General features: G+C 35.6%; 3 protein-coding genes across 3 annotated transcripts; 1 reads left to right on the top strand and 2 right to left on the bottom strand.

The window, feature by feature from the left end:
• Positions 1-1,421: 1,421 nt before the first annotated feature.
• LOC110880306 (proteasome subunit alpha type-5) lies at positions 1,422-5,077 on the top strand. Its single transcript, XM_022128885.2, has 10 exons — positions 1,422-1,541; positions 1,620-1,667; positions 1,817-1,898; positions 1,988-2,068; positions 2,995-3,108; positions 3,188-3,289; positions 3,452-3,510; positions 3,640-3,742; positions 4,547-4,612; positions 4,784-5,077. Exons 2-10 carry the CDS (start codon positions 1,654-1,656, stop codon positions 4,874-4,876), a joined length of 714 nt encoding a protein of 237 aa, XP_021984577.1. The 5' UTR covers positions 1,422-1,541; positions 1,620-1,653; the 3' UTR covers positions 4,877-5,077.
• A 196-nt stretch (positions 5,078-5,273) lies between these two features.
• LOC110880305 (alanine aminotransferase 2) lies at positions 5,274-9,112 on the bottom strand. The gene is made up of 15 exons (XM_022128884.2): positions 8,972-9,112; positions 8,844-8,894; positions 8,717-8,767; positions 7,633-7,698; positions 7,500-7,561; positions 7,343-7,421; positions 7,152-7,256; positions 6,943-7,053; positions 6,734-6,871; positions 6,592-6,666; positions 6,377-6,497; positions 6,153-6,307; positions 5,944-6,018; positions 5,660-5,863; positions 5,274-5,573 (listed from the first exon to the last, which is right to left on the bottom strand). Exons 1-15 carry the CDS (start codon positions 9,101-9,103, stop codon positions 5,457-5,459), a joined length of 1,542 nt encoding a protein of 513 aa, XP_021984576.1. The 5' UTR covers positions 9,104-9,112; the 3' UTR covers positions 5,274-5,456.
• Positions 9,113-15,553: 6,441 nt separating this feature from the next.
• On the bottom strand, positions 15,554-19,878 carry LOC110880308 (pectinesterase). Its single transcript, XM_022128886.2, has 2 exons — positions 18,794-19,878; positions 15,554-16,356 (listed from the first exon to the last, which is right to left on the bottom strand). Exons 1-2 carry the CDS (start codon positions 19,815-19,817, stop codon positions 15,665-15,667), a joined length of 1,716 nt encoding a protein of 571 aa, XP_021984578.1. The 5' UTR covers positions 19,818-19,878; the 3' UTR covers positions 15,554-15,664.
• Positions 19,879-21,477: the final 1,599 nt, after the last annotated feature.

The raw sequence follows: 21,477 nt of genomic DNA on the forward strand, positions 1-21,477 counted from the left end.
TGATGGATGAGGAAGATGAAAATAGGTATGCTGAGTACAAAAAATAGTCTATCAGAAATCAGTTACGATATGGATTGGATGATGCTTCGTTGCAACTACAAGCTCAATTTTCTCAAGCATTTCAGAAGTTGGCAAACAAGCATCAATCGCCAAACTCCTCTCAAATAAAACTTTTCCCAAGAAACCCATCAGATCCAAAAATAGTAAAGTGGAAGTCTGACAAACAGACCCATGAATTGACTTTGATCAAGTCTGATGGTAGTGTTGAAAAGATATCAGGGGAGAATGCACTTGGTCTGAATCCAGTTGACCTCCAAGATCTTTTTAACCTTCAGCTTGATAGGGATGAAGATGATACTGATTCCTTGGATTTTGAGCTCCAATTCAAAGGGGAAATCCGGGAAATGTTGATAAGAGAATAAAGATCTGCTGATTCCTTGATTTAGTTTTGCTGAAAGTTGTTGAGGCAGGTGATTGTGTGTTTGTAGTTAATTTTTGTTGAACCTTAAGTTGTATCCAAATTCTATTAAGTACATATGTCTATAAACAATTTATATTGTCTTTTTGGTTAAACAGTTAAATTGTATGTAACTGATATATTAACCGATAATCTATGTTTATAGTTGTCTTTTAGCTATAATAGATAACACGTTTTGGTACAATATCTATGCACGTATCTATATGTTATATTAATATGTGTTATGCATGCTTGTCTAAGAAACGACCCGTGTTTGCAGCTCTCATTTTTAATGAGAGTACTAATTCTTTGTTAATAACATTATTCTCTTAACATTTGTTTACTAACCTTTGTAATTTCTGTTGACTAACCTTTTTAACATGGGTTGACTAACATGCATATCTGTTTACTATCTATCCATCTGGTAAGCTCTGTTGGAGATAATGGATAACAGTTTTTAGGAAAGTCTGTTGGAAAGCAACAGAGGTTTTTAACAGTTAATAGACAACAGTGGTTTGCTATCAACATAATGGAATTACTGTTGAATAAACCTATTGGTCATTAATTTATATCAATTTTGTAAGTGTGCACTAATTATTTTTTACTCTCTGTCAACATGTGTTATGCATGGTTTTCTAAGAAACGACCCGTGTTTGCACACGGGTCTTACCGCTAGTATCATATAATGCCTTATAAAATAGTGTAATAAACTGAATTGATACTAATCAAAAGACTGCCACCTCAATGCATGGTAAGTCCCACCCGTTGGTACGATTTTCGAATTGTTATTATTAGTTTTGAGAGACGGAAAAGAGGATTATTGGACTACCACAAGGATTAAAGGTAAGGAAATATAATCGAAGAAGAGAACGTGAGCCCAATATCGTAGTAGAAGGACACATGGGCTTAGGCCCAGTTCAGTTTATTTGGTCCCGGTAAGATCCGACCCGGTTTGCTTTTGCAAGAAGAACCCACAAGTGGCTTGCTTCGCAAGAAGGGCTTCTTCTTCTTCTTTATAGTCTGTTGTTACAAAGAAAGTGGGGAAATCGCTAATCGGGAGCTAATTCATCATCATCATCAACTGGTACGTCTTCTACATTCAATTAGGTTATGGTTCTGGCTCACCAATTTATATCTGATTAGTTTCGTTAATCAATTGCAGAGATCTATTATTAAGCCGTTAAGCTCAGCCGAAGATGTTTCTAACAAGGTAAATGTTTTTGATCACAAATCTGTTAGCTTTCTTTATTGATCCATGCTCGCTCGCGGGTGAGAATTGCGTTTTTTCTTGCCCTAAAATCAATCTGTCTTTTTGTATGTTAGAATGTGTATTGATTGGTTGATGTTTATGTTATGTAGGACCGAGTATGATAGGGGTGTCAACACCTTCTCTCCAGAAGGCAGGTTGTTTCAGGTTGAATATGCTATTGAGGCCATCAAGGTTGGATTTTTCTTTATTATTAATTTACATTATGAATATCCTCAATTCAAATGACTTACTTGTATGTGGTGTGTTAATTATGATTACAGTTGGGTTCTACGGCCATTGGGTTGAAGACCAAGGAAGGAGTTGTTCTTGCTGTTGAAAAGCGTATTACCTCCCCACTCCTGGTATGTATTATGTTCTTCATTGACACTAAATGCTTCTGGTGATTTTTAAGTTCCTCTGTGGTTATTTGGTGAATTTATATACTCTCTTTAGCTGGCATCATGGTTGTTGGATGTTTGTGCTTTATCACTAAAACTTTAGATTACCAAACAGTGATAAAGAACTACATGCTGCATTTCTTGTTGTTTGTAGTGCTCATTATGTACCAACAAGGTATGCCCGAAGAGGTATTAAGTGTCTCACCTCAACCGGATGGTGTGGGTTGATTGGATTCAAACCTCATCAAAGGTGTTTGTGTGAGTTATTTGTTTTGTATTCCTCATATCATGTGTGCTACGAGCTTATTAAATAGTTGGGTTCTACTGCAGAGTTGCCTTTCTTTGCACCAAACATATTCTTTTCCTACATTGTGGCATCCCAACTAGTAATCTTGTTTAGTCTGAAATTAAAAATGGATTTTCTTTATGTACATTTGTTAATATCAATCATATATTCATATTCACACTTTAAGTAGGACATTGCCTGCTATATCATACTCTGCCTGTGGATTGTGGTTAGCAGTTCTAGTTTCCAGGATCTGGAGGTATCGGAGCAATACTTGATTTTTGATATTCATATAATTGCTTTAAACGTTAAAGCACTTAAGCAAGCAGTTTACAGCAATTTGGTTTGTTCCTTAATTTTTACTTTTAGTCTTTTGTAGTTTAAAAGGCCTGGCCGAGCAATAGAACAAGCTTGTATACAAAACCAACAGGATCTACTTTAGAGTGTACTAAAAGTTTATCCAAAATTCATTTAGTTGTGAATTGGTACTGCATGTGTAATGGGAATGTGACTTTTTTATTTTGATATGGTTCCTGTAGTAACGTATTTCCAGTGAGCTAATTATGGAAGTTATGGACATTGATGAGAAAATTACTAAATGCAGGAGCCTAGTAGTGTTGAGAAAATTATGGAAATTGATGAGCACATTGGCTGTGCCATGAGTGGACTAATTGCAGATGCCCGTACACTCGTTGAACATGCACGAGTTGAGACTCAGGTGACACTAACATCAACCGTAATTTTATTTATGAGGAATAAGTTTCTTCGTGAATACTGACACAGTTCTCTCATTTTAGAATCATAGGTTTTCCTATGGCGAGCCGATGACTGTCGAGTCCACTACCCAAGCTCTATGTGATCTTGCACTGCGCTTTGGTGAAGGAGACGAAGAATCTATGGTTAGCAACTTAACTTATCTTTATAATACTATCTATTCAAAACAATTTATGGTGCAAGTTCGTGTTGTTGTTTGTATTTACGTAATATTTTTTTACATGACAGTCACCCTTTGTGTGCAATAGTCATTAATTGTTATCTTTTAAATTACTACCTTTTTGCAGTCTCGACCATTTGGGGTATCTCTTCTTATTGCAGGCCACGATGAAAATGGTCCAAGTCTGTAAGTATCAATAGTCTTTCTGGGTTTTATCTTCGTGGTAGTAATCTATACACTTTACTAATAACAAATATGAAAAGATAATGGGGGGTTTGTCAGGATGATATTTTTTAAGGAGTTTGTTATATACAGATACTATACGGATCCTTCAGGCACATTTTGGCAATGCAATGCAAAAGCTATAGGCTCAGGCTCTGAAGGTGCTGACAGTTCTCTGCAGGAGCAATTTAACAAGGTTTTATACAATGTCCACTTCTTTCTAGCATTTAATTGTCATCAACATGTCTCCATATATGTGTGTGTACAGGGCCATAGGGAGGGTTGTACGTGGAAGACATTTTTTGCGAGAATAAAAAGACCAAATAAGTCGTTCGTATTTTCAATTTTAAGAAATTTAGAATACAAGAAAATGGTTGAAATGCAATGTTTATTCATAAACTTACATGTGTAAATTATGTGTAGGTATATTTCCTAAACATAACCTACACATGTGTAGGTAAATATTAAAAAATGAAAAAAAAAACCATATGGTTTAATACTTTAATAGTTCATTTATGGACATAACATAGACTTTTGTATGTAAGAAGTAATTTTTTTTTTGTTTTCCCATTAAGTTAAGTTTTTTGTAATAAACCTCTCACACTGCTAGGCGCTAGTCGGTCGGTGGGGTACCGACTAGTGATTAATCGGATTGGGATTTTTTTATATAATTTTTAGTTATATATGTACACAAACGTTTTTATATGTAGTTTTTAAAGTAGACATGTTTTAACCCCTCATTGGCCCATCTTTTTAAGTAATTGGCGGGAATTTATAAGGTTTGGTCGAAATTTGGCCAGAATAGGACCGCCATTGACCGCCTAGCGATTAATCGGTGAACCTTCCGATTAGTGATTAATTGGCGATTAATCGGAGACTAGTTAAGATTTTTACAACCATGTCTCCCTATATGTACACGTGTATATCCATGAAAATGAGATTTCTATTGACTAGTATGATGATATTTGTTATCATGTTTGCATTGTTTTAATTTCTCTAGGACTTAACTCTAAAAGAAGCTGAAACAATTGCTCTTTCCATCTTGAAGCAAGTTATGGAAGAAAAGGTCAGTTTTTAGCCTTGTTTTGTACCATTTGATATATTTTCTGTTGTCATTCATGGTTTATGATGTGTTAAAGTTTATGTAATAAGCAGTTTGTGTGCGGTAGTTATTTAATTGGTTGTGTTTTGTTAGCAAGTAATGTTACTGAACACTTGTTTGTGTTCCTGAGCTCAGGTGACTCCCAACAACGTGGATATTGCAAAGGTTGCGCCTACCTATCACTTGTACACCCCAGCTGAGGTTGAAGCTGTTATTAGTCGCCTGTAGGAACTGGACTCTTATTAAATCAATTGTAGACGCTCTCTGTTTGGTTTGCTTTGCTTTGCTTTGACATGTATTTTTGTACTAAACTGCTGAAATTTTATCCTGCTTCCCTTCTTAAGTATGGCATTTGAACGCATGTTTTGGTGGAGTTATTTTCTTCAACAAACCAACTAGTTTCTATCTGGAGGTGGGAATGATTGGACATGTGTGTTTTATTTACCTTTGTGTTATGATGATGCATGCAAGCAATCTCATGTTTCCTTGCTGTCATGACTGCTTATCTGTTTGTAGCTTGATGAGAAAATTAACTACTCTGCTGGAAATGTAGTCCATATGTACCTTTTTTGAACTTGTTCTTTAAATAATTACATCAATCAACAAGAATTACATATAGGATGGATTGTTGTTGGAATGATCATGTTTCATAAGGAGTGATCTTTGCATATACCATAGAATGCTTTCATCTGGAAACACATCCATGTAAAAGAACCCAAAAATGTAATTCATTTTAGACAGACGGGCCTTTGATAAACAGAAAAACAATGATCCTAAGACGGTTATTCTTGTGAAGGTCCGATCTTGTTTAATCACGGAATTCATTCATGAAGCTTGTGTGGAAATCTGTCAACTGTGAAACAATGGCTGGAATCTTGTCCTCCGGAGGCAATATCGTGCACCTAAAATGCCACGTTCCCGGGACCTGAACACCCAAACATCCTCTCTCCATTAGTTTTAAGAAAAAACAATCAGCTAATAAAGAATGTCATAGGAGGGGGGGTGGCTAACCTGACCAAAACCACTGCCTGGAACCATAACAACGCCAGTGGCATTAAGGAGACGGATAGCATAGTAAGTATCTGCCGCTTTTTTAGCCTCTTCTGCTGCTTTTATTGCTTTCTTTGGCAGTTTAATCTGTGGAAATAGGTACATTGCTCCCTCTGCTTTGTTGCAACTAACACCCTCTAAGCTGTTAAATGCATCTTCCAACGTCTGTCATTGCAGATTTTAGAGTTAACAACACTACATCATCCTATTCAAGCTTCTACTGTTTCCAAATCCTAGTTTCTCACCTTAGCGCGTCTTGCCAGTGATTTCAGGATCCCATCTCTCTCACACAAATATGCGTCATAGGATTCATCTCCAACCTGCATGCACATATATAAACCTCAATAGGATTTACAATATGCCACTAAGTTGTAACATCTTTATGGATTTGAGCAATAAGCATAGCCTTTTTTCCATACCAATTGAATAGAGAGAGAGATAGAAAGAAGGAAACCTTAGGAGGGCTCATGACAAGGCTTGCAAGAATTTGACCAGAAATATTTGAACAAAGATTCACAGACGCCACCTTGTAAAACTGTTCCCTAACTTCAGAACTAAAACCAGTTACTTCCATGTAACCACCTCTTTTCCCACACTCACCATGATATCCTGAATATTACAACACTTTATTTATTTTTACTTGTTCCAACAATTTGCATTTGTGTTGTATCATTTTACCTTTAGACACCGATTGAAAAGAAACCAAGGGGATATCCTTGTCACCATATCCCATAGAACGACATATTTTTTTGAATGAGTGAAATTTTTTGTCAGGTGCATAAATATTTTCTTGATATACCTGCAAAAAGAAGTTTTTATGGATATCCTCGTAGTTACTACTCAAACATAACTACATACATTCAGTGTCCGTAAAATGCAAGAAAATTCTTTACCTCATCTGCTAAAAGTACCAGACCTTCTTTCTTGCAGAAGTCGACAATCTGTCGTTGGTTTTCCTCAGCTAGAACCTATGCAAGAGGTACACATGATTTCGGTAGAGAAGTTAAGTCATAGTGAGAAGTTAATCGTATTTACCTGGCCTGTTGGGTTCCCTGGATTAATTGCAACCAAGGCTCTAACAGTAATACCGTTTTGTCTGGCAGCTTCCAACTGCTTCTTGAGTTCAGAGACCTCAAGTCCCCACCCTGTTGCTTCATCAAGATAATAACGAACCTGAAACCTCACCAGATGTTATTCTACATACAATGTTTTTTTTTCTAAACTAAAACTGAATAGATACATACAAGAGTGCCACCATGAAGGGCGATGGAAGCAGAGTAAAGAGGGTACTGAGGAATGGGACATAAAATTCCATCATTCTCTGATCTTATTAATAACTGCATCATCATATGGACCTGGAAAGGGAATATAATATAATAAAAAATGGTCACTTTTACATGCCTGTGCAGTTTCGAAATGACTCTCTAGATCAAACAGTAAGTACACATTTTACCCCTGGACTTGCACCGTCTGTCAAGAAGATATCATTTGGATCAGCAGGAAAACCATCCCGAGCTTCAATACCAGAAGCAATGGTGTCGCGCAATCCTTTAATACCCTGATGCCAAAACCGTACTTAAATAGCCACGACATGTTTCAACTGATACGAATGTGTAGAGAGTTACAAAGGAGTTAATTAATTACCTGACTGTGACTATATGCACCAGTAGCTCTACCAGGTATTTGATCCAAGATCATTAACGCTCGTTTTATAGAATCCGCACTGAAAGAAGTTAGTAAAGATGTTTGGTGATCCAAATGGAAACCATGACAATTTAATTCAAGAACAAGATGAGAGAACCTAAACAAAGTGTTTGTTTCCCTCTTGTCCAACAAGGCAGGGTGATCACATAATGCAAGAACCTGGCATAAGATAAGACAACACATATGAGTAGTATGTGGAAATTACTTATGTTGAGAGCAGCGTGGGCAACCTCTCGAAAGAAAGTTATGGGCTTTTGACCAAGTGATTGTGGATTTCCGATATTACAGTAAAGTATCTGCCAGCCAAAGTTGAGAGGAATATATATATAGGTCAGCAGTGAAGAAGAAACTATATTATTAACATATAAATAAGCAAGTTATATGTGCACAAAAGGTTGTACTTCTAGCTTTGGGAGTCTTTCAAAAAAATATGGAAATTTTCTTTTTTAACACTAAAGTTTTAATGTTTAATAATTTAAGTCTAAACTTCTAATATTTGTTTCCTTTTTAACCCTAAAGTTTTTAATCTTTGATAATTTACCCTAAAGTTTTAATCTTTGACAATTTAAGTTTAAGGAGTCTTTCAAAAAAATATGAAAATTTTCTTTTTTAACACTAAAATTTTAATGTTTAACAATTTAAGTCTAAACTTCTAATATTTGTGTCCTTTTTAACCCTAAAGTTTTAATCTTTGATAATTTACCCTAAAGTTTTAATCTTTGACAATTTAAGTTTAAAACTTTTAATCTTTGGTAATTTAGCCCCTTTGATAATTTGATTTTTTACTTCTAATTCAAAAGTTTTCGTCTTTTGCGATTTAACCACTTTGAGGTTTTTTTACTTATGTGTTGTAATCTTGGCTTTGGAGGTTTTTCAAAGAAAAAATGATTATGGATATGGTTGTTGTAGCCTTGGCTTTGAAGGTTTTTCAAAAAAAAAAAAAAAATTGATTATGCATATGGTTGTTGTAATCTTGGCTTTGGGGGTTTTTCAAAGAAAAAAATGATTACGCATATGGTTGTTGTAACCTTGGCTTCGGGGTTTTTTCGCTTTATGCTTCGTTCTAAATTTTGTGACTTAACACATCGCAACGTGCGTCTTTGGTTTAGCGTTTTTACGTTTCATTCTAAATTTTGCGAGTTAACACGACGCAACGTGCGTGTGTGTGAATGTTTTTACATCGTCTATTTTTTCCCGTTTGACGGGTTTAACATAACGTGTGCGTCCTAAATCGACTTAGTTATAACTAAAGAATCCCCGCCGCATTGCGGCGGGTCGTAGTTCTAGTTTCCATAAATGAGAAATTAGTTATACCTCCTGAAAAGGATGAGAACCTGGATTTGCTTGCAGGTCTTGTTGTAATTTCTGTGATAATCAAATCAAACATTGATTGAACCACTATTTTATTGATAATACATATATACAAATACAATTTGATTACCTGAGCCACAGAGACAATCTCACCACGAACAGCGTATTCACATTTCAATACCTGTTATTATATATATGAGAATGAATGATCTCTCACCTGGAGTATTGTAACAAGTAATGATGAACGTACAAATTAACCTTGGGATTGAGGGATTGCACGGTAACAGGTGGCGTTGCACCGTTTGAAGCCATGATTGTGTAAGAACGAGGTGTAGAATAAGGATTCAATTTCACAACGGCGATCAACCTTTCACACAATGATTTCCGCATTTGGAGACAGACAGGCACACACAACACAACCAACCAACAATCCAATTCCAATGCATGCTTTTGCTTTCAAACTATATTTCAACTTCTATCCTTAACCTTTCCCACATTTAACTTAATACCGCCTTGCATTTTTACCTTTCCAAAACTGCCTCATAATAATCGGATTGGCATCATGATCTTTTATACTCTAAATAAATATTTTATTGAAAGAAAAGGGTGGTGATTATAATAGATTATAACATCAAGGGTGAGCAATTAAATTTAAATTATGCCTGTGGCTGGGCTTGGTCAGTGACTTATATCCTTCACAATTTGCGCGCCATCAACCAACTTTTCTTATTTCTTAAAAAAAAAAAATATAATCTTAGACTCTTATTTTTTTCTTTCTTAAATGGTCTAAAATGGTTTTATGTTTAGCAATTTATTTATTTTTAATGGCTAAACTTGCTTGAACACTATAGGAATTGAATCCATAAGCCATAACCAATTTACTTATAATAGAAAAACATTATGAAAACAATATGTATTATGTATGACATCTTACTGTTGAAAAATAATATAACACTTTTATTATTTTAACACTTTTATTAATAATATTGGCCAATAATTAGGGATGGCAAAAAAGCCCAAGCCCGACGGGTATACCCGAAACCCGAAACATACGGGCCGGGTAAACCCGAAGCCTAATGGGTATGGGCCAGGTACGGGCTTAAAAATAGAAAAAAATCGGGTATGGGTACGGGTATGGGATTTAATGATAACCGCCCGATACCCGGCCCATTTATCCGAATAATACCCGAAAGTATCATATTATAGATTTCCATATATATAAACTTAGTACATGTACTTATTATCTTCTCTATAGTCATATGTGGATATGTATTTGGCAAGTGTTTAGTGAACATATAACTTATTTTTGAGCATGTATATTGTATATGGAAGCTATCACCTTTTATTATGCGGAGGTTTTATGCAATTAGGTGGTCCCGATACAATTACTTAATTAAGTAATCGTTTTAATTTAGTTTAGTATTTGTGGTCTGAATATGATATGTAAGTTATTAATCATATTTTCATCTGTTATAGTCATTAAAATAGTAAATTATATAAACATCAAAGTAAAAAAATTGCACATTTGTCCCAACGGGTATTTTTAAGAAATTAACGGGTATACCCGATACCCGCGGGTATGCCCGATACCCGACGGGTAATTACCCGAAAAATACCCGACGGGTAACGGGCCGGGTATGGGACAAAGAATTACAACCGGGTACGGGTCTGGGATTACCAATACCCGGCCCGAGCCCGGCCCATTGCCATTCCTACCAATAATATTGTTTGTTATTTGTTGTTATAACATGTGTCTGTGTTGGGCTGCTAATGGGTTGATGGGAAGCTGGATGACACTAATGGGCTGATGGATGGCTGGATGAAGCTGGGCCTGACCGTTGGATGAAGCTGGGCCTTGAAGTTTTTCAAAGGGATTCTCGCTGGTCTCTATAATCCACGAAGATTACAGGGTAAACCAACAGATTCTTTGGTGTTGTTTCTTCTATCAAAATTTTGTAGCCATAAGTGAAGGCTATTATTTGATTGCTTGGAGTTATACGCATCATGTCGTGTTATTTCTTTCTTCAGTTTTTTTTTTTTAATTCTATTCTTGCATTAGGGATTATTGTAGTCGGAGTAGTTGGGCCGGTTTGTTGATTGGGACACAGAGAGGGTACACTCTGTTGCATTTAGTGTGTTCTATTGTTCATATTTGTGTTAAGTACTTCTGTGTTTCTGTATTTTTTTGTAATTAGTAATTGCCTGTTCATTTTTTATTCTTGAATCTTTAGGGTCTGGAATAAAGCTACTGTGTTAAGACTTGGGTAGGCACCTATAGAGTGACGAACCTACCATCTGGCCCCTGACACAGTTTAGCTGTTAGGTTATACTTGATTGTTTCTGTTACTGAGTTACTTATTGGTTGCTGTTGTGGATTGTTGAAATGGCTGATCTTCTTAATTTGTTTGGAAAAACTTAAATTAGTAAACTTGAACATGACAATCCGTTGTATTTGCATGCTAGTGATTCAACTAATTTGACTGTTACAAATATAAAATTAAAGGGAACAAAAAATTATACTGTTTGGGCAAATGCCATGTCTTTGGCTTTGAGAGTTAAAAATAAAACAGGATTTATCGACGAAACTTTTGCAAAACTTGAGGGTAATGCAATTCTTGAAACTCAAGGGGAAAGATGTAATTCAGTGGTTTTAACTTGGATATTGAATTCAGTTTCAGAGAAACTTTATTTGGGTCATGTCTATTCCAAATCGGTTTCTGAGGTTTGGAAAGAGTTAAGAGACACATATGATAAAGTATATGGTTCAGTTGTGTTTGATTTATATCAAAAGATTAACTCGTTTAATCAAAATGGTTTGTCTGTGGCTGAATATTATCATAGGTTAAATATTATGTGGAAAAAGTTAGATCAAATTCTACAAATCCCTACTTGTACTTGTGATGCTTCTACACAGTATAACAATTTTAATCACTTAATAAAACTCATGCAATTTTTAATAGGTCTTGATAGTGGGTATCACTCTGTTAGGACAAGTTTGCTGATTAGAGAGTCTCTTCCCACTGTGAGAGAAGCTTTTTCTATTGTTTCGAGGGAAAAGTCTCATAAGAATTCTAATATGTCTGTGTCTAAAGATCATACTGTTGGTTTCTTGTCTAAGGCTAATTTTTTGAGTGATAATAAGAAAAATATTGTTAAAAATCAAAGTCAAAGTTTAAATGCCTCACATTGTAACAAAGTTGGTCATTCTGTAGACAGATGTTTTGAGTTGATTGGTTATCCCTCTTGGATGAAACCACCAAAAGGGAATTCGGGGAAAAAGGGTGGTGCTAGTAATAATGTTCATATAGATGAGTCTAGTGTACCTGTTTCTTCTGTAACTTCGGCATCAATTGTCTAAATTGTTGAGTTTGATTAAGGATAAAATACATGAGACATCACAGAGCTGCAATGTATCAGGTGGGATTTTTGTTCAAATGTGTTTTGTAAATCAGTGTTTTGTTTTGGTACAAATTTTGGGAAAGGAACTGGTTGGATCATAGATTCAGGGGCAAATAATCATATGGTAAAAATGAAGATAGTTTATCTGATTTTGTTGATGTTTTCAGTTTGAAAATACAAGTTAAACATCCTAATGGAACAGGTGCTTATGTAACTAAGATAGGTTCTTTAAAATTGGTTGAATGTGTGGTTTTACATGATGTGTTTGTTGTCCCTGAATACTGTGTTAATTTGATTTCTGTACACAAATTAGCAAGAGATAATAAACTTTATATAGGTTTTGATGAGCATAAATGTTACATACAAGGCTTCTTAACCAGGAAAGTCTCGGTGACTGGTAATCAACTGGAAGGATTGTATGTGTATGTGTATGGAAATGCTGTGTTGTCTGATAAGGTGTGTTGTAACACTGTTAATCATTACAAATTATGGCATGCTAGGTTAGGACATCCTGCTGATCAGGTTTCTGAAGTTTTTAAAAATAAATTAAAACTTTCAATAGACTCTGATCATGGTCCATGTGAAGTATGTCACAGGGCCAAGCAACATAGAGAGCCTTTTCCTTTAAGTGAACATAAGAGTACTTGTTTAGGAGAATTAGCTTACTTAGATGTTTGGGGCCCTTATAGAGTTGCTAACAGAGACGGACATAGGTATTTTTTTAAAGATTGTTGATGACTTCTCTACGGCGGTATGGGTTTGTTTGATGAAAAAAATGAGTGTTTTGAAAATATACAAGATTTTGTAAACATATTACAAACTCAATTTAAACAAACGCTTAAATGTTTTAGAAGTGATAATGAGTCAGAGTTTGTTACTAATCAAATGAATATGTTTTGTAAACAAAAAGGAATAATTCATCAAACGTCTTGTGCCTATACACCTCAACAAAACGGAATTGTTGAGAGAAAGCATAAACATTTGTTAAATGTTACTAGAGCCTTGTTATTTCAAAGCAATTTACCTGTTAGGTTCTGGCATGAGTGTGTTCTACCTGCTGCATATCTTATTAATAGGACTCCTTCGTCTGTTCTTGCTGGAAAAAATCCTCATGAGTTGATTTACAAATTTGAACCCTTAGATCATTTAAGGGTGTTTGGATGTTTATGTTTTTGTACAGTTCTGAATGAAACTAATAAACTGAATATTAGGGCTGAAAAATGTGTGGTTCTTGGGTATTCCTTTGAAAAAAAGGGATACAAGTTATTGAGTCTTGATACTAAATATGTTATCTTTTTAAGAGATGTTAAATTTTATGAAACGATTTTTCCGTTTAAGGAACAAACTGTTTTCAAATCTTTTGATTCAATTCAAAACAAAAACATAAATTCACTGAACTTTTTTGATCTGTATTATGACTTAGAATCCCAATATTCTAAATTTGTGGATGATCCCGATGATGATAGAAGGGATCATTGTGAAGTTGATGTAAGAACGCATGGTACTCATCAATCAACATCGCATGCCCAGTGGTGTTCGTGAGTTTAGATAGACCTTAGGATAGGAGAGGTCAGGGGTTCAATCCCCATGGTATGCAACGTTAACCATTCAAAAAGAAAAAAATAATAAAAAGTAAGATTACTCATTAAAAAGCGTACATAAAAGTGCATCATTAAAGATTGAGCGACATTAATGAGTGTAAAATTAGTGTGGTGCTTTTATTACACAACTTTTCTTAAAGTTGTGTATATTAAATAAAAAAGAAAACCTAATACCATTTGCGCATGTTAATTATAAGGATATTATAAAATAACACATTTTACTATTTTGTTTTTGAAAAAGTAGTCATAGTGACACTTTAGTATTTCGTCGTGACTAGGGGAGTCTTGTTTCTTTCCTGGATAGATGTGTCTTTTTCTTCACAGCGCGTTTTGTAAAAGTAAATGTACGTAAGCATCACAAATTTGTAGATTGATAAATAATGCTAGTAGATGACGCATGTAGGCTGCTATATGAACTTGTAACTTAGATAATAGTATGCTAATAACCTAACTAATTAAACAAGTCCAACCTGTTAGACCTAATCCACTCGATCTTGTCATAACGTACAGGATGAGCTCCGGCTATTAGAGCACTCGCATTGGAGTTTCCATCTTAAAATTTTGGAGGTATCTCCTACTTTTCTTTTCTATATATCCGAATTTCCATTTTTGTCTAAAAAATATAGAGCAGTGACGGATCTAGAAGAAAAATTCAGGCGTATCATAATTTTTTTTTAATTTGGACTTAGGGGTATGTTCATATTTGTTAAGGGGTATACGATACATAAAATGAAGAAGAAAAAAAAGTTTTTGCACTTCGCCGACAAAGTTAAGAAGTAGTCCGGGCTACCCCTAATTACATGCTAGCTCCGTCTTTGATATAAAGATTGTGCGATGGTGAATCTCTATATATAAGATTATATCGTTTGTAAGAGTTAAATTAAAGGTGTACGTGAGATGATTGATCATGATGCATGCGTGGCATTGATTGGATTGGCACCTAATCGCCTTACATTAATATGATTGACACACCTCCTTTACACTGTGTTCCCGAGTTTCATTTAACGATAGAAGAGAAAGGAAGGGGAATTATAAGGGAATGGAAAGGAAAAGATGTGATTATATTCGTGTTCCCGAGTTTAATGAAAAGAAAAGGAAATGAAAGGAAATTAAACATTTTATGTGTTCCCGAGTTGGGAGGAAAAGAAAAGAAAGTTTATTTATAATGAATTAGAGGGTAATTTAGGAAATTTAAAAAAGTCTGAGATTCATAATAATCTTTTCTCACCAAATCTCTCCAAATTGGGAGGATGAATATTTGCATCAATCATCCCCTTGTTTCCTTTCTTTTCTCACCACTTCCCTTCCTAAAAAAATCTCCGGAACACATTTTTTACTCTCATCCTTTTAATTCCTTTCTCTTCCCTTGTTAAATAAAACTCGGGAACATAGTGTTATTTCTGAGGTGATCGGTCAGTCATCCTTATATAAATTAGCAAACAAAAATATTGATATTATTTATTGTGTTCCTCCGATTTTTGCTTTTTCAGGGAGAGATCTTTTGGAGTTGCATAAGTTCAGTAGGTTGGGATCCTCAGAAAGGTTGGCGTTTTACGGTATCATTATCACTTCGTGTTGGTGTATTTGGTTGGCTAGGAACAAAGCGGTCTTTTCTGCCTCTCGGCCGAATGTGGAAACCGTCTTCAGCGAGATAAGAGCGTTGGGTTTCTTTTGGTTCAAAAATAGATCGAGGTTTCAGTCTATTAGTTGGAGAGATTGGTGTAAATTTGTAATTATGTAATTTTGTTTTCGTTTTTTGTTTTGTTGCCGGCCCGGTTTTCGGGTTCGGTTGTGTGTTAATGAAAGTTTATTTTCAAAAAAAAATTAAAGACCGTGGACCTAGAAACAAATACAATGATCCTTAATTTAGGACCATCAATCACGTACATATTATTGGGTTGGCACATGCACTAATTAATTAATTAATACCGTACGCACAGCCCGGCGTAGTTTACAAACCAAGAGAAAACGGAAAACCAGTGCTTCTTAACCAACTACCTCCACCAATGAAGCTTCCTGGGGTGAACCCTTGAGCCTCTGTAGAGCTGGTGATTACCTTGAACCCTTTCCATTTTACTCTACCCGACGTCCCGGCACCGGCCCCAGTGTTCTGGTACTCAGCATAGTATAACGTGTCCAGGGCAAAGTTCCCATCCCACTCGAACCATCCAGCAGGGTGGATCACATTGCTGATGGTGGATTGCATCACCACAGTTCGCGAAAACTGCTTCCATGGTCGTCCTAAATATGTTGGAAAACTGGACTGCACCGGTTGGAGGTCAGAAGTGGCACCTATTCGGCACTTCTGAATGACGATCCCTGTGTTTTGGTTACTGTCGGTGCGGCCCTGTGCGGTGAGCATGTTCCTTTGACCAGAATTGGGGCGACGTGCATGGATGTCACAATCTTGGAAAACGGCTGCAGCGTTACCAAAGATGAAATCGACGGTTCCAGCAATCAAGCAGTTGATGTAGAACTGACGGTTTTTGTGGACGTAAAGGGTGTCTTGGTAGGCCAGCATGTCACATTGGTAGAATGCGGATAAATCTGAGCCAACACGGAGTGCCACAGCCTGGTGATTTGAAGCACCAGCCGTGTTTTGGAATGTTATGTCCCGGGCCAAGAACCCATCCCCTACAATTGCTGCAACAACACACAAATCAATCTAATTAACCCAAATGGCTGCTACTTTTAAGATTAAATGACCCAGGGCCCACTCTGATTGATGAAGCATATGAAATTTTGATTTTTGTATTAACGCGTAATTGGCTGCTTAATTGATGGGAATACATCTAGTCTAGGGTGTGGTCATGACCCATATGACCACCATGACCCTTCAAATCATCACCATGTCACCCATCTCTAATCCACCATTTAAAACCACTACCCTAGGGGTGTGGTCATGACCCAAACACTATCCCCTTATTTATTTTAGTTAATTTTTGTCTAAAGAAAAAGGAAAGGAAATCATAAAAAATGGAAACTAGGACCATGGTTGCCATGGTTTAATCCATGGGAACCATGGTGGATCAAGCAAGGGGGTGGTGTAGTATCCTATTCATGTTTCTACATGGCAAATCATGTCCCAACTATGACCCCCATACCCTTTAGCCTAAACAAAAGTCAAATGACACCCTGATTTTGCGCACCACCTGTGGAATATGTAGTTTTTTATCCGGATTTTTGTCGTTCAAGTTTCAACAATCTATTTTATACTATGATGATTGACATATCCGTTCTTAGAAATACAAAAATATTTTGAAATGTCACCCAAAATGTCGTTGTCAACATCACGAGATTAACAGACGAAAAGTTGGATGAAAATGTTTTATTTTTTAGAAGGTGCACATACATTTATTTATGTTTAATATTTGCAAGATATATTTTTAACAACAATTCTTAAGACCTAAATTATACATAATCTTACATTTGTAAGGTTTTAAACCTACACCACTTTTATGGAGTAGCATTCCCAAAACCACTAGCTTATAGATAGTTCAAGATATTAATTTGTTTTGGTTTTCAAATATGAGTTGGTATGATACCGCCGTACTTGCTAAACATGACAACGCACCGCATCACCCACCAAAACCCAAAACACCTATGAAGAGTTATTATGACCATCAATTTAAAGCCATGTGAGTTCAACTTAAAAATTGGGTGTATTTAAACGTACCCAATCCCTTTTGAACATACCTCTTTATGTGAGAGAAAAATATTTTTTTTAACGGTGGTGGGCCTCTCCTTTAAGTTTGTGAGAAGGGAGTAGCACGTTTAACACAATCCCTAAAATTCCATAAAAAAATGATAGAAACACTCATGTATAAAGACGCACGAAGTATGCAGCTTTAACGTTTATCGTTTAGCATGTGTTTTCATTTGTTTATATCGGTTAAAAGTTCAAATAAATAAACCAAAAAATCATGTAATAATAGGATATGTAAATTAGGCATTCAAAGTAAGGGTTATTTAAATATAATATGCTTTTCAAATATAGAAATAGGATATGTAAATTAGGTATTCAAGTAAGGATTATTTTAATATAATATGCTTTTCAAATATAGATGATCATTTCAAGCCTCTATTATTATATGTTTTAATTTGTGGCCTTGTCGTTGTAATCATATCATGATTTATATTAATGTTTTACTTTGTCCAAAACAATACTTTTATTAACTATTATATTTAGTATATATGAATGGGTTCCAGGGCGTCTCTGAGAACAACAAAAAAAATTTGCGCTTTAAGCGAAACAATAAAATTGGGCCCACTTATTATAATATAAACTCATCAGTTATATATATTAAGAAACCACAATACAACGATAATTGTTAAAATAAATAAAATAAACCAAAAGTGGTGTAGTTTGATAAAATATATTTATACACCCATGTATATATAAATATGTGATTCAAATTCGTGATATTTTTAGGCATAACATGTCGCGTAATCTCACTTTATAAAACGTTAATATTGTTTTTAGAAATGAATTGTTACAAAATCATTAACTAAAAATAAAAGTTAATCATGGGGTTTGAACTCATGACCTCAAGACTATAACCCAAAACATTAACCAATAAATCATATAATAGATGAAAATTGTTTAAATAAAAATGCTCAAGACTATAACCCTAAACTTTAACGGATCAATCATATAATAGTTGAAAATTGTTTAAATAAAAATGCATGGGAGGGGATTAGAACTCATGACCTTGGTTTTTATATTTGAGTGTTTTAACCATTGAACTAAGGGTGCTCACTTAAAAATATAGGCCTTGAAATTTTGTCAAGCCCTATAAACCCTTTGGGCCTTGGCGTTTGCCCGGGCTGCGCAGCCCTAAAACCGTGCCTGATGGGATGGTTCTATTCAATTTAACTTGATTAGCATAAAAAATTAATTATCTGTTAGCCTTTTGTATTGTTTACATAAGGAAAATAAACTTGTGTTTTATATAGTTGCAATTCTATTTTATTAATAATAATAATAATAATAATAGGTAGTTAATTAAAATTGTCAATCATATCACAATAATCCTGGGAAATTAAACTAATGTAAAATATAAGGTAATTAAGAGCTAACCGACGGTGGCGGACTCGAAGGTGGTGCTTCCTCCTTTAACGCTCCGGCTGGCAGTGATGATGGTGTTTTTTCTTCCATCTCCGATAAACATTAAGTTGGTTTTCCCCTTAGGCACCTCCACATTCTCCCGGTACACACCGGCTTTAATCCTAATCACGTACCTTGTGCTGCTCTTTGACGGCGCTGCTGCCACCGCAGCCGCCACTGTCTTGTGGTCTCCGCTACCATCCGCGGCAACGACGACGTTTGGCGTCACCGTCCCTGCCTGCAACAACTTCCTGTCTCCAACAGATAACCATTCCGGCCACTCCGAGTCCGAGTTGTTCTCCTTCAAGTTCCTCCCCGTCAACCTCTTCTCGTTAGCTATGTCGGTGTCGGTCATGTTACAAATCATGGCGAGTGCATTGCTGCACATTTTCTCCACCTTCACCTGACCTTTTTCCAGCTCTTTCCGGACCTTTTTATCGGCACCGCCGTGAGAGAAGCCGTCAAGACAAGTCTCCTGGTCGGTGATGGTGGAGCTCATAAGCGTCTTGAGATCGTTAGCGTGCTGCTGTAGGGATTTCTTGGTGTGATACTCCTCCAGGTCTTTCTCAACTTCCGTAAGCTCTTCCAACGTTTCAGCTACCATCTCCAGACAGTCGTGAAGCGCCCCAATCTCGCGTGGCGTCAGACCTTTTCGAGTGCTCATCTTCTTTATCTGGAAGTAGTTTTTCTCCACCGCGGTTTTTGTGATATTCACAGCCAGCTCGATCACGTCCTTTTGGCTTTTCACCTTTTTGGTGACTTCAGGATGGCTAGTGATGGTGGAGTAGCATAATTCTGGGTAAAATGTGCTGTCGCATGATGATTTTACAATGGCGTGAGATGTGGAAGCCGTCATACTTTGTGGGTGAGACTCATCGGAGCCGGAGGAGTTACGAGACTTGACCCCAATGACGATGCCTATTAAAGCGGAGACCAGAAGGATTGAAGCAAAAGCAGTTAAGAGGAGTTTTTTTCTAGCTTTGATCTGGGTCATCATCACTTTCTGAATTGGATAGTGAACAAGGAAGAAGGAAGTTTGGCAGAGGTATTGAGATCAGATGCTTGAGCGCTTTTTATTGGCGGGTTACCAAATTACGCAAGATTTTTTTTTTAAATTTAAAATAATATTTATTATTATAATATTCTCTTCCTTTAAATAAACCTATTGTCTTCCTTTGTTGATTTGTTAACCGTATGTACGTAATAATTAAGTTTCGTAAAAAGTAGCAAAAGTAAAATAATAAATTGTATCTTTTTAAAAGTTTATTACAGCAAAATATTTTACTATATTATTATTGTCTTTATTTTCAAACCTACACCAACACCACCCATGAACAAACCTGCTTGCATGGGGACTCTGATCAGCTCCAAAATTTTATTTTAAACATATGAAATATTAAATTCTTAACCGATCAATTTTTTTTTTCAATTTTGAACTATCATTAATCAAGTTTTTTATAAGTATTTATTCATTAATGATCAATCTTATCATTAAATTGTATATTTTGTTTATAAACGTTTTATATGTTTCGAAGTATATATGTTATTCGACTGAAAATTAGGGTTGTAATTAAAATCTAGTATTAAAAGCAATAATTGAGCCAAACATATGGTGGGGGTCCTATTTATCGCTTTGTTTGATTCGCTTCTTTTTCTTGTTGCCCCATGTGATATTTAGGTGAAGCTTTTGAAAACAAAATAGCCAAATTAAATAGGTATATAATTTATAATTAGTAGGAACGGTCCCTCCACTATTCAATTTTGAGAGAAAAGATCTACAACTTCCTTTATCATATAATCGTTTATCGCGAGATTGACGCTATAACATGGAATGAGTAAAAGCTTTGTTCTTGGAATCTATTGCTTAAAACAAATCCATAACCAAAATTGTATACACATACACACACTAGGGTTGTTAATCAGTTGAACCGGGCCACCTTAGCTCTAGCTCGGCTAAAATTATAAACAAGCAAGTTTGGTTCGGCTTGAAATTACACGTCAAGCTTGAACTTCGTATTCTCATCTACAAATCGAGTTAACTTATGGCTTGACGAAACGGCTTATGTTTTAAAATTTGAAGCAAAATGTATAAAACTAGCAAAACTCCCCCGCTACACGGCGGGATCCGGTCGGTGTCTGTTCCTTTCGTTACAATCAGTGGCGGATCTAGGATTCACGCCAAGCCGTAACGTTTTATAAATAAGCCGTAACGAAATCGAAAAAACATCAATTTTTTCCAAAATTTACACTAAAAACGTCAAATTTTTCCGCGCCAAGCCGTAGCGGGGGTTGCCCCCCGGTACATGCTACATCCGCCCCTGGTTACAATATTGATACGGTAGTGACACTCGGTAAAGCAACCAAAAAAGAAAATCGAAATTAATTCTCTAATATATATCATAGATGAAAGACTCTAAACGACTCTACCAATAATATAAATATTTCAAAATTAAAGTGAAGAAAAAAATTAACATAAGCGCATATTCAGTCTTTATAAAAAATGAACGAATGGAAGTTAAAAAAAAAAAAAAAAAAAAAGAACAAACAAAACTATAGGGTTAAAACGTATATTATTTATAGTATAAGGCGTGTAATAGAACTTATAAAAAATCAAAGTTACTATTAACACAAGTTGATAACTTTTATAAAGTTGGGTT

This window comes from Helianthus annuus, chromosome 9, assembly GCF_002127325.2.
Source record: "Helianthus annuus cultivar XRQ/B chromosome 9, HanXRQr2.0-SUNRISE, whole genome shotgun sequence".
NCBI lineage: Eukaryota > Viridiplantae > Streptophyta > Magnoliopsida > Asterales > Asteraceae > Helianthus > Helianthus annuus.

Excerpts from the sequence above, each read along its gene's own strand:
- LOC110880306 (XM_022128885.2), top strand. Across the intron at positions 1,899-1,987 it reads ATGCTATTGAGGCCATCAAG|TTGGGTTCTACGGCCATTGG; the intron begins GTTGGATTTTTC and ends TTATGATTACAG. Across the intron at positions 4,613-4,783 it reads AGCAAGTTATGGAAGAAAAG|GTGACTCCCAACAACGTGGA; the intron begins GTCAGTTTTTAG and ends TCCTGAGCTCAG.
- LOC110880305 (XM_022128884.2), bottom strand. The coding sequence starts at position 9,103 with ATGCGGAAATCATTGTGTGAAAGGTTGATCGCCGTTGTGAAATTGAAT. Across the intron at positions 8,768-8,843 it reads AGATTGTCTCTGTGGCTCAG|AAATTACAACAAGACCTGCA; the intron begins GTAATCAAATTG and ends TGATTATCACAG. Across the intron at positions 6,667-6,733 it reads CAGGGAACCCAACAGGCCAG|GTTCTAGCTGAGGAAAACCA; the intron begins GTAAATACGATT and ends CCTCTTGCATAG.
- LOC110880308 (XM_022128886.2), bottom strand. The coding sequence starts at position 19,817 with ATGATGACCCAGATCAAAGCTAGAAAAAAACTCCTCTTAACTGCTTTT. Across the intron at positions 16,357-18,793 it reads CTTCGAGTCCGCCACCGTCG|CAATTGTAGGGGATGGGTTC; the intron begins GTTAGCTCTTAA and ends GTGTTGTTGCAG.